Here is a 19,674-nt window from a genome sequence, read left to right on the forward strand (position 1 = left end):
TGGAATAATGTGCAAAGTAGAAATAAAAATAATGGGGTGCAAAGGAGCAAAATAAATAAATAAATAAAATAAATACAGATGTAGTTGTTTGGGCTAAATTATAGGTGTATTATTTATTGTTATATATAATATTATTTATTATTATTATAATTATATATATAATAATAATAATAATAATTACATTATTAATTATTATATGTACAGGTGCAGTAATCTGTGAGCTGCTCTGACAGCTGGTGCTTAAAGCTAGTGAGGGAGATAAGTGTTTTCAGTTTCAGAGATTTTTGTAGTTCATTCCAGTCATTGGCAGCAGAGAACTGGAAGGAGAGGCGGCCAAAGAAAGAATTGGTTTTGGGTGTGACCAGAGAGATATACCTGCTGGAGAGCGTGCTACAGGTGGGTGATGCTATGGTGACCAGTGAGCTGAGATAAGGGGGGACTTTACCTAGCAAGGTCTTGTAGATGACATGGAGCTAGTGGGTTTTTGCGACGAGTATGAAGCGAGGGCCAGCCAACGAGAGCGTACAGGTCGCAATGGTGGGTAGGATATGGGGCTTTGGTGACAAAACGGATTGCACTGTGATAGACTGCATCCAATTTGTTGAGTAGGGAATTGAACCCAATGACTTTCATCTGCAGTCGGTTGATTCACCCTTACCACTCAAACAAGACCATTATCTGTTAAGTTTCCCAAACTCGGTCCTGGGGCCCCCCCTGGGTTCACGTTTTGGGTTTCGCCCTAGCACTACACAGCTGACTCAAATAACCAACTCATCATCAAGCTTTTATTATTTGAATCAGCTGTATAGCGCTAGGGAAAAAAACAAAACGTGCGAACAGGGGAGGGCCCAGGACCGAGTTTGGGAAACCCTGTGGTAAGTGACAGGATGGAAAAGAGAGGGGTTTATGCTGTGTTCTCGTCGGAACTAGGAAACTTGAAAATATCTGACTTGTTAACTGGTTGTACGCAGCACGTTTATAAGCAGTTAACAAGTCGAAAATGTCAGTTTCCTAGTTCTGATTAGCATGTGAACGCGACGTAACCTAACATAATTTAAAATATTATGCTTTGGTATTGTGTCAGTGTTAATTAAGACTGGTCCTCAGGTATTGGAAAATCTTTAATAATCCAATGTTTTATGGAATGGATGAATATGTTGATTAAAACAACATCACATGAAATCATGTTAGCACAGACTGGAGAAAATAATATACAGACAGACTCACAAAAGATATGGGAAAGATTGTTGTTGTTCATTAAAAGCACATAAAATAATATCATGGCCATGAAATAGCCTGTCACCTATTAGCAGAAAGAACGAACAAAACAAAACATTCTCTCCATTGTATTTTGGTGTGTTTCTGTATATTTTGGTGTACTGTATGGTTGTTTTGTGTTGAATATGAAGAATGAAATACATTGTCTATATCAAAAAAGGGGGAAGGGGTTGATACCGAAATGGAACTGGACCCGAGAACCGAATCAAGGGGCCAGGGTTTCGATAAACCGAATGGGAGACAACCATCTGTTGCCCAGCAACGCTCCTCGGCGTCTTCTGGAGTTTGCAGTGACTGCTGGGAATCTGAGGCCCGACTGAGCGACCGCCCTTTTTAGACGAACGAAAGAAGAGCAACGCTGCAAGTGTCGGGAAAGAGCTATACGCAAAAACAACTTAATAAAGCGGCAGAACGTAACTTGAGGTATGTTTTCAGATGTATGATGTGAAATATTTCAGGCAAATTATGTCTAAATTAGGAAATGTCTCAGGAAAAAGTGTATTTTAATGCGCGATTTGATGACGTACTGGCGATGGTCAAACTCGAAATGGGGAGAGCCTTTACGGGCCTATTTGAAAGGATTAGCTTCTGTAACTTGTTGGCTAACGTAAACTGGATTGTTCGCTGCTTCTTATAACCCATTATGTAGTTAGCGTTGGTGTTATTAGGTAAACATTCTGATTAAATATATCGTTAAGTTTGATTTTACGGCCCTCAATTACCTCAATTACAGCCCGAGGCCTTCTGCTGCAGCTAAGCTTGCTAGCTACCGTTAGCATTGTCTGCTATTTTCAATTGGTCAACTTGATGCCAATCACACTGCTGTCAAACGCATGATTGGCTGAATTCGACGTCTTCTCTTTGCATCGGTATCATTCTATTGGATAACACATATGAGGTTGACGCGATTTTCCTGCCTCGAACGTTATCATATTTCATGAAGAAAAATCTGAAATACTGTCGTTCCAATTTTTTGCGAACACAAAAATACGATAAACAGCGATATTTCCCACATATTGCCCAAATTAGCAGATAAAGATGAAAATATACAGTACCAGTCAAATGTTTGGACACCTACTTATTCAATGATTTTTCCTTATTTTACTATATTCTACATTGTAAAATAATAGTGAAGACATCAAAACTATGAAATAATACATATGGAATCATGTAGTATCCCAAAAATTATTAAACAAATCCAAATACATTTGAGATTATTCAAAGTAGCCACCCTTAGCCTTGATGACAACTTTGCACACTCTTGGCATGTTTTATTTTTATTTATTTTACTAGGCAGTTAAGAACAAATTTATACTTACAATGACGGCCTACCAAAAGGCCTCCTGCAGGGACGGGAGCTGGGTTTAAAAATAAAAAATAAAAACATATTTAGAGAAAATTCTCTCAACCAGCTTCAGCTGGAATGCTTTTCCAACCGTCTTGAAGGAGTTCCCACATATGCTGAGCACTTGTTGGCTGCTTTTCCTTCACTATGCAGTCCAACTCATCCCAAACCATCTCAGTTGGGTTGAGGTCGGGTGATTGTGGAGGTCAGGTCATCTGATGCAGCACTCCATCACTCTCCTTCTTGGTAAAATAGCCCTTACACAGCCTGGCGGTGTGTTGGGTCATTGTGCTGTTGAAAAACAAATGATAGTCCCACTAAGGGCAAACCAGATGGGATGGCATATCACTGCAGAATGCTGTGGTAGCCGTGCCGGTTAAGTGTGCCTTGAATTCTAAATAAATCAGACAGTGTCACCAGCAAAGCAACATCGCACCTCCTCCTCCATGCTTCACAATGGGAACTACAAATGCGGAGATCATCCGTTCACCCACTCTGCATCTCACAGAGACATGGCGGTTGATACCAAAAATCTTGCATTTGGACAGATTTCCACCAGTCTAATGGTGTCCTTTAGTAGTGGTTTCTTTGCAGCAATTCGACCATGAAGGCCTGATTCATGCAGTCTCCTCTGAACAGTTGATGTTGAAATGTCTTACTTGATCTCTGGGAAGCATTTATTTGTGCTGCAATTTCTGAGGCTGGTAACTCTAATGAACTTATCCTCTGCAGCAGAGGTAACTCTGGGTCATCCATTCCCGTGGTGGTCCTCCTGAGAGCCAGTTTCATGATAGCGCTGGATTGTTTTTGCAACTGCACTTGAAGAAACTTTCCAAAGTAAAATATGGAATGTTGTTTGTCTTTGCTTATTTGAGCTGTTCTTGCCCTAATATGGACTTGCTATTTTTCCAAGTAAGGCTATATTCTGTATACCACCCCTACCTTGTCACAAACCAACTGATTGGCACAAACGTATTAAGAAGGAAAGAAATTCCACAAATGAACTTTTAACAAAGCACACCTATTAATTCAAATGTATTCCAGTGGACTACCTAATGAAGCTGATTGAATCGCAAGAGTGCAAAGCTGTCATCAAGGCGAAGGGTGGCTACTTTGAAAAATCTCATATTTTGATTTGTTTAACACTTTTTTTGGTTACTACATGATTCCATATGTGTTATTTCATAGTTCTGATATCTTAACTATTATTCTACATTGTAAAAAATAAAGGAAAAACCCTGGAATAAGTAGGTGTCCAAACTTTTCACTGGTACTATAAATATTCATAAAAGCTGCAGAATGCCCAATGATAACATTATATTTAAATCTATGTTAAAATCACATTACTGTCTGTGCATCAATATGCTGTGAGCATGTTGTTCATGTTTAACTTGTTTGCCCAGATGTAATTGTACACTGAGTCCATATAGTCTGTCATTACTGGTGATGTGAACTGTGTGTCATCTCTACATGGATTTCTTCCTTGTGTGCAGGTGAGGGGCTGAGCCATGGCAGATAAGGGTGAGGGGTGTGGTAGTCAGTTCCCTGACCATTATAAAGTCATGCTGGACAAACTGAATGAACAGAGACAGCTGGACCAGTTCACAGACATCACTCTCATAGTAGACGGTAAGCTCATCCTCAGGGATGTTTGTTTAATTGCAGAAAGTGAAGGTGCAGCTTTAGCTTGTCAACTAAAAGTTTATTTTTTAATATCCTTGTGTTTAGGAAAAATGCCCACATTGTATGAAGTATTCTATTATGTGCTGTACCGTTCACGCGTTCATCTTACCTCTGCTCTGTAGGACACCAGTTGTATGAAGTATTCTATTATGTGCTGTACCGTTCATGCGTTCATCTTACCTCTGGTCTGTAGGACACCAGTTCAGGGCCCATAAGGCAGTGTTAGCAGCGTGCAGTCAGTTCTTCCACAAGTTCTTCCAGGACTTCACACAGGAGCCACTAGTGGAGATTGAAGGTATGTACTGCTGAACCACTGATGCATCCACTGACGTATGTCTGTCATCAATCAAGAAAATAAACGATAGCGCTATAGACCCTGAGAAACAAAACAAGGCCAACATCCACTTCTGACAATAACTATAAGACTATCACACAATAACCCAATGTACCCATCAATCCCCTGTGTTGTGCAGGAGTGAGTAACTCCGCTTTCCGCCAGTTGATGGAATTTACGTACACAGCTACGTTGGCTGTCAATGGGCCAGAGGAGGTCAACGACGTGTGGAAGGCAGCAGAGTACCTCCAGATGCAGGAGGCCATCAAGGCCCTCAACAACAGGTTGGACGGCCATTATAACATCTGGACCCCCTTACTACTAATATAGTCCCTTACTACTTACTGTGCCTTCAGAAAGTATTCATACCTTTTGACTTCTTCCACATTTTGTTGTGTCAGAGCAGGTATTCCCAAACTGGAATTTCCAGGGGTACGCGCAATGCCGTCGGGGGTACTCCAAATAAAATGTGATTTACGTTAACGGGATCGATATGACAACTACCAGTGAAAATAGAGGGCGCCAAATTCAAACCACAGAAATCTCATAATTACAATTCCTAAAACATACGTGTTTTATATCATTTTAAAGTTAATCTTGTTGTTAATCCCACCAAAGGGTCCGGTTTCAAATATGCTTTTCAGCAAAAGCACTACAAACGATTATGTTAGGTCTCCACCAAACCACAATAAGCACAGCCATTTTCCAGCGAAATATAGCATTCACAAAAAGCAGAAATACAGATTAAATGAATCACTAACCTTGAATTATCTTCATCAGATGACACTCATAGGACTTCATGTTACACAATACATGCATGTTTTGTTTGATGAAGTTCATATTTATATAAAAAAATCTTGAGTTTACATTGGCGTATTAGATTCACTAGTTCCATTTACATTACATTTACATTTAAGTCATTTAGCAGACGCTCTTATCCAGAGCGACTTACAAAAACATCAAGTGATTTTTGCATAGCCACATTGTTTCAACAGAAATTCTCATCATAAATGTAGATGATAATTCAAGTTATACACATGGAATTATAGATATACCTCTCCTTTCAAAAAAAGTTTACGGAAAAAGCAACCCATGCAATAATCTGAGACGGAGCTCAGAACATTAGCCAAATTAGCCGCCATGTTGGAGTCAACAGAAACCAGAAAATACATGATAAATGTTTCCTTACCTTTGATGAACTTCATCAGAATGTAGTCCTAGGAATCCCAGGTCCACAATAAATGCTTGATTTGTTCGAAAATGTCCGTTATTATGTATGTCCAATTAGCTACTTTGGTTAGCGCGTTTGGTAAACAATTCCAAAGTTACGAAACGCGTCCACTATAACGTGACGAAACGTCCAAACGTTCCGTAACAGTCAGTAGAAACATGTCAAACGATGCACTGAATCAATCTTTAGGATGTTATTTACATATATCTTGAATAACATTCCAACCGGAGAATTAGAATGACTTCAGATGACCGATGGAACGCAGGTCCTTCCCCTGTGAACGCGCATAGTGAAAGCATGGTCAACTCGTGGCAGTGGTGACTATTTCCTGTCTCATTCGACCCCCCTTCACATTAGAGTCATCAGACAAAGTTCTATTGACTGTTGACATCTAGTGGAAGGCGTAGGAAGTGAAAACACATCCATATCTCGCTGTAATTTCAATGAGAGCTTGGTTGAAAATCTGCCACCCCCAGAAAAAAATCCAAACAGGAAGTGGAATTTCTCAGGTTTTTGCCTGCAATATTAGTTCTGTTATACTCACAGACATAATTCAAACAGTTTTAGAAACTTCAGTGTTTTCTATCCAATACTAATAATAATATGCATATATTAGCAACTGAGACTGAGGAGCTGGCCGTTTACAATGGGCACCTTTTCATCCAAGTTACTCAATACTGCCCCTGCACCCATAAAAAGTTAAATATATATATTTATTTATTTACTTAAGAAGAAAAAAATAAGAAAAAAAACATTTTCAAACAGTCCATTTATATTTTCCAACAGGGCTATACATTTGGGTGAGATTTTTTTCTCGCCTAATTAGCCTCGTTTCACTGCCAAAAATAAAATTCAACCGGCTAGTGTTCAGCGAATTAACAACACAATGTCAAATACAGGTAGCCTAGTCAAATAATTAACATCCAGCCAGCTGTGCCACCAGAGACTCTGGTTTCGCGCCCAGGCTCTGTCGTAACCGGCCGCGACCGGGAGGTCCGTGGAGCGACGCACAATTGGCCTAACGTCGTCTGGGTTAGGGAGGGTTTGGCCGGTAGGGAAATCCTTATCTCATCGCGCACCAGTTGCCAGGTGCACGGTGTTTCCTCCGACACATTGGTGCAGCTGGCTTCCGGGTTGGATGGCGCTGTGTTAAGAAGCAGTGCGGCTTGGTTGGGTTGTGTATCGGAGGACGCATGACTTTCAACCTTCGTCTCTCCCGAGCCCGTACGGGAGTTGTAGCGATGAGACAAGATAGTAGCTACTAAACAATTGGATACCACGAAATTGGGGAGAAAAATAAAAATGTAACATCCAATCACGTTAACCATTACTCTTCTGCGAGAATTCTGCTAACGGTCCATATGTAGCCAAACGTAGCTGCTGCTCATTCCGTTTGCTCGAAGATGTATAAATGTTTAAATGGTTAAAAGTCACACATACCAGAGACGTGTACCACCTCTACTGGTAGACCCTCTACTACCAGTAGAACTACACCTGCACCTGTCGACAACAGAAGTTGTTCTCCTTCAACGAGCACATCCAATGCTAGCATCAGTAATTCTACATTTGTTGTTAGCCCAGCTAACATGGACACTGATAGTTGTGAATCTGATACAGCTGAAGAGCTACTGACCCCTTACCCGGGAAAGGACCGAACAACAGACAGGGTCATTGGATCAACGAAGAGGCGCAAATATGATGAGAACTACATTGATTTGGGGTTCACTTATGTTGAGAGTAGTGCTTTTCCTCAGCCACAGTGTGTTATTTGTGCAAAAGTACTATCTCACAACTTGATGAAACCTTCACTCTTGCACGGACATTTAGAAACATAACATGCCAATTTTAAAAATAAACCACAGGAGTTTTTTGAGTGAGAATTAAGACGACTTTCAAGTAGTAAGACATGTATAAAAGCAACAGATACCATTAATAAGAAGGTGCTAGAAGCGTCTTTTATGGTGGGCTACCTAGTGGCTAGGACAGGCAAGCCCTATACTATTGTGGAGGACTTGAATTCTTCCTGCTACCACGGCTATGGCTGGGACAATGCTGAGGGAACAGGACAAAAAAACTATACAGACAATTACTTCATCAAACAAGACTGTTTCACGACACATCAGTGACATGGCAGGACATGTTTTGAAACAATTACTGCTTTGCATAGAAGCCTGTGAATTTTATGCCTTACAGCCGGATGAGTCAACAGTTGTGGCGGGCCTGGCACAGCTCCTGGTATACTGTATGTCCGTTACATTCATGGGGGATCAATTAAGGAAGACATCCTCTTCTGCAAACCACTGGAAACCAGGACAACAGGAGAGGATTCTTTAAAGTACTGGACAGCTTTGTGACATCAAATGAACTTTGGTGGTCAAGATATGTTGGTATCTGTACTGATGGCACAAAATCCATGACCGGGTGACATAGTGGAGTGATAACGCGAGTGCAAGCAGTTGCTCCCGACGCCACTTGGGTACACTGCAGCATCTACCGAGAGGCTCTTGTTGCCAAGGAAATGTCTGACAGCTTGAAATACGTTTTGGACACTATAGTGAATTTAAAAAAAACTTTGTTAAAGCAAGGCCCCTGAACTCTCGTGTATATTCTCCACTATGCAATATGGGCAGCGACCATGAAACGCTTTTACAACACACAAAAGTGCAATGGTTATCAAGGGGCAAAGTATTGACACGTTTTTTTAAATTGAGAGACGAGCTTAAAGTTTTCTTTACTGACCATAATTTTTCAGACAGCTTGCACGATGACGAGTTTCTCACACGACTGGCCTATCTGGGAGATTTTTTTTCCTCACCTGAAAGATCTGAATCTAGGATTACAGGGACTCTCCGCAACTATATTCAATGTGCGGGACAAAATTGAGGGTATGATTAAAAGTTTGGAGCTCTTCTCTGTCTGCATTAACAAGAACAACACACAGGTCTTTTCATCGTTGTATGATATTTTTTTTGTGCAAATTAACTCAAGTTTACGGACAATGTCAAATGTGATATAGCGAAGCACCTGAGCTGGGTGCGCAATTAAGCGGGTACTTTTTCGAAAAGGATGACACAAACAACTGGATTCATTATCCCTTTCATGCCCTGCCTCCAGTCCACTTACCGATATCTGAACAAGAGAGCCTCATTGAAATTGCAACAAGTGGTTCTGTGAAAATGTCTTTTAATCTGAAGCCACTGTCAGATTTCTGGATTGGGCTGTGTGCAGAGTCTCCTGCCTTGGCAAATCACACTGTTAAGACACTGATGCCCTTTGCAGGGGGCGGCAGGGTAGCCTAGTGATTAGAGCGTTGGACTAGTAACTGGAAGGTTGCGAGTTCAAACCCCCGAGCTGACAAGGTACAAATCTGTCGTTCTGCCCCTGAACCGGCAGTTATTAACCCACTGTTCCTAGGCCGTCATTGAAAATAAGAATTTGTTCTAAACTGACTTTCCTGGTTAAATAAAGATAGAAATAAAAACCACGCACCTATGTGAGAGTGGATTCTCAAACCTCATTAGCATGAAAACTAAATGTGTGGAAAACGATTTAAGACAGACTCTCTCCAATACAACCCGACATTGCAGAGTTATGTGCATCCTTTCAAACACACCCTTCTCATTAACCTTTGGTGCGTTATTCACAATTTGCGATGAACAAATAAGGTTTTATATGTAAGATGGTAAAATAAAGAGCAAAATGATTGATTATTATTTGGTCCTATAAGAGCTCTTTGTCACTTCCCACGAACCGGGTTGTGACAAACTCATTCTTATGTGTGTGTGGCAGGCTTACAATGATGGCAAAAAACAACATTTGAGAGTGCTCTGACCCTGGTGCTAGAGGAGGTATGCAGCTGGAGGTTGAATATTTGAAGAGGTACTGAACTATGAAAAGTTTGGGAACCACTGTGTTCGAGAATTCAAAATGGATTAGATTTTGTTTTCTCTCACCCATCCACACAAAATACACCATAATGACAAAGTGAAAACATGTTTATAAAAATGTTAGCAAATGTATTGAAAATTAAATACAGAAAGTATTCACGCCCCTGAGTCAGTACGTTTTAGAATCCCCTTTGGCAGTGATTCCAGCTGTGAGTGTTTCTGGGTAAGTGAGCTTTGCACACCTGGATTGTACAATATTTTCACATTTATGTTTTTAATTCTTCAAGCTGTCAAGTTAGTTGTCTAGGTGTTCCGAGCAGCGTCTGTCATTGCTAGACAGCCATTTTCAAGTCTTGCCATAGATTTTCAAGCTGATTTAAGTCAACTGTAACTAGGCCACTCACCTAACTGTGTTAGGAAGGATGCCTGTATCTTTGTAGTGACTGGGTGTATTGATACACCATCCAAAGTGTAATCAATAACTTCTTCAACATGCTCAAACGGATATTCAATGTTTCCTTTATTTTTTACCCGTCTACCAATAGGTGCCCTTCTTTGTGAGGCATTGGAAATCCTCCCTGGTCTTTGTGGTTCAGTCTGTGTTTGAAATTCACTGCTCGACTGGGGGACTTTACAGATAATTGTGTGATGCACAGAGATGAGGTAGTCCATGCAATTTATTAAGTGACTTGTTAAGCACATGTCTACTCCTGAACTTATTTAGACCTGCCCTAACAAAGGGATTCAATACTTATTGACTAAGCACATGTCTACTCCTGAACTTATTTAGACCTGCCCTAACAAAGGGATTCAATACTTATTGACTAAGCACATGTCTACTCCTGAACTTATTTAGACCTGCCCTAACAAAGGGATTCAATACTTATTGACTAAGCACATGTCTACTCCTGAACTTATTTAGTCTACTCCTGAACTTATTTAGACCTGCCCTAACAAAGGGATTCAATACTTATTGACAATGTCTACTCCTGAACTTATTTAGACCTGCCCTAACAAAGGGATTCAATACTTATTGACTAAGCACATGTCTACTCCTGAACTTATTTAGACCTGCCCTAACAAAGGGATTCAATACTTATTGACTAAGCACATGTCTACTCCTGAATTTATTTAGACCTGCCCTAACAAAGGGATTCAATACTTATTGACTAAGCACATGTCTACTCCTGAACTTATTTAGACCTGCCCTAACAAAGGGATTCAATACTTATTGACTAAGCACATGTCTACTCCTGAACTTATTTAGACCTGCCCTAACAAAGGGATTCAATACTTATTGACTAAGCACATGTCTACTCCTGAACTTATTTAGACCTGCCCTAACAAAGGGATTCAATACTTATTGACTAAGCACATGTCTACTCCTGAACTTATTTAGACCTGCCCTAACAAAGGGATTCAATACTTATTGACTCAAGACATTTCAGCATTTCACTTTTTTTTCTTTTTTTTTTACAATTTGTGAAAATTTCTAAAAACACAATTACACTTTATAGGGTATTGTGTCACTAGCCTACACATAATCTCAATTTTAATCAATTTTGAATGCATTAAATATTATGGCTGAACTCAAATATGCTGGTTGAGAAAATACCTGTATTTATGGGAAAGATGTTTTGAAAAGGGTATTTTGTTTGTAAATGATATTGTAAATTGTTATGGTAGAGTTATGTCTTTCATGGAGTTATCAGAATTTTATGGGACGATCTGCTCAATCCAAGATTACAACCAATTGATTACAGCATTACCCCAAAAATGGAGGAGGCAGTTGGCAGCAGAAGGAGGTAAGGAACTGGTCTGTCTGCCCAATATAAAGGATCAACTGACAGAGGAATACAAATAGCATAAATAGGAAAATATACCAGTTTCATTTGAGGACCAAGGATGTTGACAGCTGTGCCATACAGATTGCAAAATAGTTGGGAAGAGATTTATGATGTACCGAGTCCACGGTACAGAGTGTATCAGGTGATATATATATATATTTGTATATATATATATATATATATTATATATATATATATATATATACAAATATATATACAAATATAATGACTCAAGACTTTGTGCTTTTCAGCTAAAAGTATTATATAGAATTCTTGCCACCAACAAAATTAATAATTAAATAGTTAAATAATGTAGCATTCAATCATCGAAGCTCTGCAGATTCTTCGTGAGGATACAGAATCAATAGACCATTTGGTTCAGGAATGGCTGAAAATGCAGAACATTGATCTAAAATTTACCCTAGAAATAAACTTTTGGGAGCCACAGTAACCATTTTTTCAGGACCCAGTCTTTCAAAGATAATTTGTAAAAATCCGAATAACTTCACAGATCTTCATTGTAAAGGGTTTAAACCCGGTTTCCCATGCTTGTTCAATGACCCATAAACAATTAATGAACATGCACCTGTGGAACGGTTGTTAAGACACTAACAGCTTACAGAGGGTAGGCAATTAAGGTCAAAGTTATGAAAACTTAGGACACTAAAGAGGCCTTTCTACTGACTCTGAAAAACACTAAAAGAAAGATGCCCAGGATCCCTGCTCATCTGCGTGAACGTGCCTTAGGCATGCTGCAAGGAGGCATGAGGACTGCAGATGTGGCCAGGACAATAAATTGCAATGTCTGTACTGTGAGATGCCTAAGACAGCACTACAGGATAGACAGCTGATAGTCCTCGCAGTGGCTGTCCACGTGTAACAACTCCTGCACAGGATCGGTACATCCGAACATCACACCTGCGGGACAGGTACAGCATGGCAACAACAACTTTCCGAGTTACACCAGGAACGCACAATCCCTCCATCAGTGCTCAGACTGTCCGCAATAGGCTTGGAGAGGCTGGACTGAGGGCTTGTAGGCCTGGTGTAAGGCAGGTCCTCACCAGACATCACCAGCAACCATGTCGCCTATGGGCACAAACCCACCATCGCTGGACCAGACAGGACTGTCAAAAAGCACTCTTCACTGACGAGTCGCGGTTTTGTCTCACCAGGGGTGATTGTGGGATTTGCGTTTATCGTCAAAGGAATGAGCATTACACAGAGGCATGTACTCTGGAACGGGATCGAGGTGGGGGGTCCGTCATGGTCTAGGGCGGTGTGTCACAGCATCATGGGACTGAGCTTGTTGTCATTGCAGGCAATCTCAACACTGTACGTTACAGGGAAGACATCCTCCTCCCTCACGTGGTATCCTTCCTGCAGGCTCATCTTGACATGACCCTCCAGCATGACGATGCAACCAGCCATACTGCTCATTCTGTGGATGATTTCCTGCAAGACAGGAATGTCAGTGTTCTGCCATGGCCAGCGAAGAGCCCGGATCTCAATCCCATTGAGAAAGTCTGAGACCTGTTGGATCGGAGGGTTGGGGACCCCCCCGAAATGTCCGGGATCTTGTCGGTGCCTTGGTGGAAGAGTGGGGTAACATCTCACAACAAGAACTGGCAAATATGGTGCAGTCCATGAGGAGGAGATGCACTGCAGTACTTAATGCAGCTGGTGGCCACACCAGATACTGACTGATACTTTTGATTTTGACCCCCCCCCCCCTCCTTTGTTCAGGGACACATTATTCCATTTCTGCTAGTCACATGTCTGTGGAACTTGTTCAGTTTATGTCTCAGTTGTCAAATCTTGTTATGTTCATACAAATATTTACACATGTTAAGTTTTCTGAAAATAAACGCAGTTGACAGTGAGAGGACGTTTCTATTTTTCTGCTGAGTTTTACTGTTGGGAGATCTGGAGAGACCGGGTCAGTCAATTAATAATATACTAATACTCTTAGTAAAAGTATTTATCTTCAACTCGCAGTCTGTGGATTCAATTAGATAGATTGAATTTCTATGTTAAACATCACAGCATAGTTGAAAAATATGTGGTGTGTAGAAATCCAAAGAGGGTGGCCAGCAGAGATAGGTGGGAGGAACTGAGGGAAGCTGAGGGTTGGGATGTGGAATTGGAGACAAGTGGGAGTGGAGTTGTTGGGTGGGGTATAGAATGATGGTCAAAGATAAGTAAGTATAAAACAAAAGTATAAAACAAAAAGTTTGCTTGAATGACACTGAGGGACAGTGTTGTTACAGCTAATGCCGGGTTTGCCTGAGGCTGATGCCGTGCAGGTGTTTGTACACGTGCATATACTCACACTCTCATTCAAATGTGCACATACACGGACACACGCAGGTAAATAGTGCCATGTATGCACTCAAACATATTCAGTTGGCCTTGCGGTCATGATTTTTGTTATCCTTGATGTCTTTGATGTTTTCTGTTTTGCTTTGTCTTTCTCTTTAAAATATATATATATATATATATATCTATATCTATATATATATATCTATATCTATATCTATATCTAGATATAGATATATATATATATCTCTATCTATCTATATTGTTGGTTGTTGGAGCATGGGGGGGTCTTGGGAATGGGATTTTTTATTTTTTTATTATTGTAATTTTTTTTTACTGGGGGGAGGGGGTCTCAGATGGTTGAGGAGCTGCTCTTGAGGAACTGTGGGGAGGGATCTTGATGGTTGAGGAGCTGCTCTTGAGGAACTGTGGGGAGGGATCTTGATGGTTGAGGAGCTGCTCTTGAGGAACTGTGGGGAGGGATCTTGATGGTTGAGGAGCTGCTCTTGAGGAACTGTGGGGAGGGATCTTGATGGTTGAGGAGCTGCTCTTGAGGAACTGTGGGGAGGGATCTTGATGGTTGAGGAGCTGCTCTTGAGGAACTGTGGGGAGGGATCTTGGGTTGTTGGATCGCTGTTTCTGGTCCCTGTTTTTTGACCTTGTGGTAGATCTGTCGACGTGCCCTCGACTAAATCAAATCAAATTTTATTTGTCACATACACATGGTTAGCAGATGTTAATGCGAGTGTAGCGAAATGCTTGTGCTTCTAGTTCCGACAATGCAGTAATAACCAACAAGTAATCTAACTAACAATTCCTAAACTACTGTCTTATACACAGTGTAAGGGGATAAAGAATATGTACATAAGGAGTAACAGTGATCCAAGGTTTTTCCACCCCTGGTTGCGCAATCGATATGCTGATAAAATTTAGGGAGTCTTGTTTTCAGATTAGCCTTGTTAAAATCCCCAGCAACGATGAATGCAGCCTCTGGATAAATGGTTTCCAGTTTGCAAAGATTTAAATAAAGTTCGTTCAGAGCCCTCGATGTGTCTGCTTGGGGGGGTATATATATACGGCTGTGATTATAATCGAAGAGAATTCTCTTGGTAGATAATGCGGTCTACATTTGATTGTGAGGAATTCTAAATCAGGTGAACAGAAGGATTTGAGTTCCTGTATGTTTCTTTCATCGCACCATGTCTCGTTAGCCATAAGGCATACGCCCCCACAACTCTTCTTACCAGAAAGGTGTTTGTTTCTGTCGGCGCGATGCGTGGAGAAACCCGTTGGCTGCACCGCTTCGGATAGCGTCTCTCCAGTGAGCCATGTTTCCGTGAAGCACAGAACGTTACAGTCTCTGATGTCCCTCTGGAATGCTACCCTTGCTCGGATTTCATCAACCTTGTTGTCAAGAGACTGGACATTGGCAAGAAGAATGCTAGGGAGTGGTGCACGGTGTGCCCGTCTCTGTAGTCTGACCAGAAGTGTGTTGACCCTAGTTGCTTCTGTGTGTCATTCTGGATGGGAGTCTGTTAGATTACTAATGTGATGTAGTTGTTGAGTGGCTTGACTGCAAGTATATTATATGTTTTAAACATTCAATAAACAAAAATGAAACATTTTACATTCAGGCACTAACACAACAAAGTGGAAAAAGTCAAGGGGTGTGAACACTTTCTGAAGGCCAGCCCCCTTTTTGTGTGGTGTTGGGTTCTAGTCTTGTTTAATGGTATCTGGAATGTAAAGTACTTTGAATGAATATAACCCTTTATCTCTCTCTTTCTCCATAGGATGGGTGATGGCACCCTCTTCCAGCTATCCCAGACTCTGGTGGCGGGGAATAAGGCCAAGAAGAGGAAGATATCTGAGATTCTTCCCTCAGTGGAGGGGGAGCAGGTTGGAGATCTACAATGGCACATTATGTTTGTAGTTGTTATAACATAAAATCGCATAAAGTGCAAGAAAGTGTCCCAAATGATCCTGATCATCCTCTTCATCATCTGTCCTTTCCTCCTGATATGTATTGCTGTGCTGACCCAATGCTGTCCTTGCAGGTGGAGATTGAGGTGGAGATCGGGGAGGGTACCATTGAGGTGGAGGAGACGGGGCTGGAGGAGGTGGTGGATGCTGCTCGGAACACCCAGGCAGTCTCGGATGACTCTGCCCTGGCTCTGCTTGCTGACATTACCAGCAAGTACCAGCAGGGGGGGCTAACGCTGCACGTCCTGAAGAAGGAAGGACTGAAGGAGGTAAACAAAGCACTCTGTTTCTCTGTTGCATATGTAAAAACCACACACTTGGAAGGACCATGACCAACCTTGATTCAAAACAAAAAAACTATTATATATAAGAATATGTTTTGTTGACGTTTCCAAACTTTCTCAAAACAAGTCATCCTTTCATCTCAATGCATCCATACATCATGGTGTGTGTGTGTGTGTGTGTGTGTGTGTGTGTGTGTGTGTGTGTGTGTGTGTGTGTGTGTGTGTGTGATCCAGGAGATGGTGTATCAGGAGGAGACGGTGACACCTCCTAAGACTCTTGAGAGTCTGGAGATGGTCGAGGTCCAGATCTCTCAGCTGGACAAGATGTTCCGCTGCAACAAATGTGACCGCAGCTTCCGCCTCTACTATCACCTTAAACAGCACATGCGCGCCCACATGGCCGCGCTGGACAAGCCTCATGCGTGTTGCCACTGCGGGAAGGCATACACGCGGGAGGGGGCGCTTAAACAGCACCTGAACACGTTACATTACGAGGCGGAGGAGCTGTCGCGCAGCCAGTCCCAGAAGAAGAAGACACACGTGTGCGAGTACTGTGACAAGCAGTTTGACCACTTTGGACACTTCAAGGAGCACTTACGAAAGCACACCGGTAAGAGTTATCATACCATGAGGGATTAATTCAGGGGTTCATATTTGTAGAAGTGCCTGGGTTAACTATACACTGAGTGTACAAAACATTAGGAACACCTGCTCTTTCCATGATAGACTGACCAGATAGATATCCAGGTGAAAGCTATGATTCCTTATTAATGTCACCTGTTAAAGGGTGGGGAGTAAAAGGGTTAAAGAAGGATGTTTAAACCTTGAGACATGGATTGTGGATGTGGGCCATTTTAGAGGGTGAATAGGTAAGACAAAATATGTGTGTCTTTGAACGGCTTATGGTAGTAGGTGCCAGGCGAACCGTTTTGTGTCAAGAACTGCAACTCTGCTGGGTTTCTCACACTCAACAGTCTTCCGTGTGTATCAAGAATGGTCCACCACCCAAAGGACGTCCAGGCAACTTGACACAACTGTGGGAAGCATTGGAGTCAACATGGGCCAGCATCCCTGGCGTAGACTTTATAGAGTCCATGCTCTGACGAAATTGAGGCTGTTCTGTTGAAGGTGTTCCTAGTGTTTTGTATAGCTGATGTGCATTTGTAGTTTCTAGGCAGACTAAAACACAGCATCAACAGCACATCAACAACACCTTTCTTCTCTCCGAGTGTGGTCTTTGATTGTGCATTGATGAGTGAGTGACCTGTTCTTGTGAGGTGCATAGAAATCAGACCACCTTAATAGGATCTCCTGAGTTATGCAGTGGGTGTAATAAGTAGTTTATCCCTTGTGTGTGTAGGTGAGAAACCGTTTGCGTGTCCAGACTGCCATGAGCGCTTTGCCAGGAACAGCACATTGAAATGTCACATGGCTGCCTGTCAGAACGGCGCCGGGGCCAAGAAGGGACGCAAGAAACTCTACGAATGTCAGGTGCAGAGAACGCTCTTGTTTTTTCCTGATTTATAAGGAGTCAAAATCACCCATCACATCCGTGAGTAGGGCATATTCTGGATTGTAAAATGACCTCTTTCCCCCCTCCCCAGGTGTGCAGCAGTGTGTTCAACAGCTGGGAGCTGTTTAAAGACCACCTGACGACACACACGGGAGAAAAGCCTAACCATTGCACCATGTGTGACCTCTGGTTCACCCAGCCCGACGACCTCCGCCGACATCTTAGCGACCTGCACGGCGTCACAGACGACAAGTTGATAACCCAGGAATTGGTCATTGCCGCCGCGGCAACGCAAGAGGAAGTGGCCAGGGAGGGGAAGGGAGGCAAGAGGGAGACCCTTCTACTAGAGGACGGTATTAGCGTGGAGCATGTTACCGTGGAGCCCGTAGGTGTGGTAGCATTGGTGGAAACAGCCATGTTGGTGGATGGGGAGGTGACCGAGATGTGTGAGGAGGACATAGAGAGACTGAAGGAAGCGGGTGTTGAGATCCGGGTGCTGCAGGTGTCAGCAGAGGGACAGGTGAACTCTGAGATCCAGGTAGAGGGGAGCGAGGTGGAGGTGGAGGAGGATTCGCAACCGGCTATTGCTGTATGAAGTGGGAGCGGGGCAACATCTCAAATTATACCCTATTCCCCATAAATACACTGCCTTGGCTCTGGCCACAAGTAGTGCACTGTATGGGGAATAGGGTTTTATTTTAGATGTGCGCTGATTTTTGTCAAACTGGAAAAGCTCCCCCTTACCCCCTTCACCCTATGAAATAATAGGGTAACGGACAGACGAGGATTGGATGTTACTCATATTTCTATAGGGTATTTATTTGGAGCCTGATGTCATGGCTCTGTCTTCCTCTGTCTGCGGCAGAGAGAGACCGTATGAATGCCTTCACAATGAACCCGTTCAAGGTTTCGTTTCAATCTTTTTTCTTGTTGCTTTCTTTTGTTTTTTACACTTTAGGATGTACATTTGAGATGATCAATATTAATTTGCTAAGACAATATGCCATCTATAAAGATCCCTACTCATTTCTATGGTGTCACCAGCAGACACCATTTATTGATTGGGATGCACCGTGTGTTAAACTGTCATATGGCTGCAGACATATGGCTGATATGCCTCACTGATGACGCCACATATTTCCCAGTTTGAATCCATCTGAAGCACAGCTCTGTTTGTCGAAAAATAATTCAGAGAATTTGACTAAAGAAAAAGCATGTTTGTAATGGTGTCTAGCCCCTAACTGGTAAAAATAGCTTTATTTTCTTAACCTTTTAATCAGTTTGTTTAGCAGAATAATAGCTGTTAGCGTGCTTACGTTTCCCCCCCCCCCCAATTCCCTGCTTGACTTCCTGTCTACCTCTTCTTACTTCCTGTTCTGACTGCAGCCCACTAAACACTGGGTTTTATGTATGACACTGTTACAGCATGATGCTCCTCAGAAACAGAAGTAAGTAAGTATTAAGTGAACACTTTTTATTTGACACATGTTCATAGTTGTATTGTTTTATATGTACAGAGCAATAAAGAAGTGATGTAATCAATACATTTGGAATTCTCTAAATGTTTCCATACCCGTATTTCTTACAATGCTTTCAAACATGCCTTTCTGAGATGTGGAAGGACTGAAGATTAGATGTTTAGCTTACTAAACATGAAGAATGAACCCCCCCAAAAATGTATGTATGCTTGTAAATATAAATGTGGCTGATGTAACCCACAGTGGTTCTGTCTGTTGTTGTTGTTTACTGCGTGTCTCTCTGTCTGTCACTCCTCTTCTTCCACCACAGCAGAAGGACCTGGATAGGGCAGCATACAAACAGGTTCATATCAACAGCGGTGATGATGGCGTCCAGAACACATTGTCATCCTCAAGGAAACTGCTTACTGTAACCTTTGGTTATCCTGCCAGTGCCTGGTCAAATTGGGTTTGGGACGTGTGGACAGGGAATTTGGACTATGATCTTCCTAA

General features: G+C 42.0%; 1 protein-coding gene across 1 annotated transcript; it reads left to right on the forward strand.

The window, feature by feature from the left end:
• Positions 1–1,606: 1,606 nt before the first annotated feature.
• LOC135513822 (zinc finger protein 131-like) lies at positions 1,607–19,248 on the forward strand. The gene is made up of 9 exons (XM_064936769.1): positions 1,607–1,701; positions 4,117–4,252; positions 4,500–4,601; positions 4,780–4,924; positions 15,718–15,823; positions 15,982–16,176; positions 16,426–16,801; positions 17,552–17,682; positions 17,796–19,248. Exons 2-9 carry the CDS (start codon positions 4,132–4,134, stop codon positions 18,297–18,299), a joined length of 1,680 nt encoding a protein of 559 aa, XP_064792841.1. The 5' UTR covers positions 1,607–1,701; positions 4,117–4,131; the 3' UTR covers positions 18,300–19,248.
• Positions 19,249–19,674: the final 426 nt, after the last annotated feature.

This window comes from Oncorhynchus masou, chromosome 25, assembly GCF_036934945.1.
Source record: "Oncorhynchus masou masou isolate Uvic2021 chromosome 25, UVic_Omas_1.1, whole genome shotgun sequence".
Taxonomy (NCBI): domain Eukaryota; kingdom Metazoa; phylum Chordata; class Actinopteri; order Salmoniformes; family Salmonidae; genus Oncorhynchus; species Oncorhynchus masou.

What these genes read in the sequence shown, in the direction of transcription:
- LOC135513822 (XM_064936769.1), top strand. Translation starts at nt 4,132, where the DNA reads ATGGCAGATAAGGGTGAGGGGTGTGGTAGTCAGTTCCCTGACCATTAT. An exon ending in CATCACTCTCATAGTAGACG is followed by an intron (nt 4,253 to 4,499) that starts GTAAGCTCATCC and finishes TCTGGTCTGTAG; the next exon opens with GACACCAGTTCAGGGCCCAT. An exon ending in ATCAAGGCCCTCAACAACAG is followed by an intron (nt 4,925 to 15,717) that starts GTTGGACGGCCA and finishes CTTTCTCCATAG; the next exon opens with GATGGGTGATGGCACCCTCT.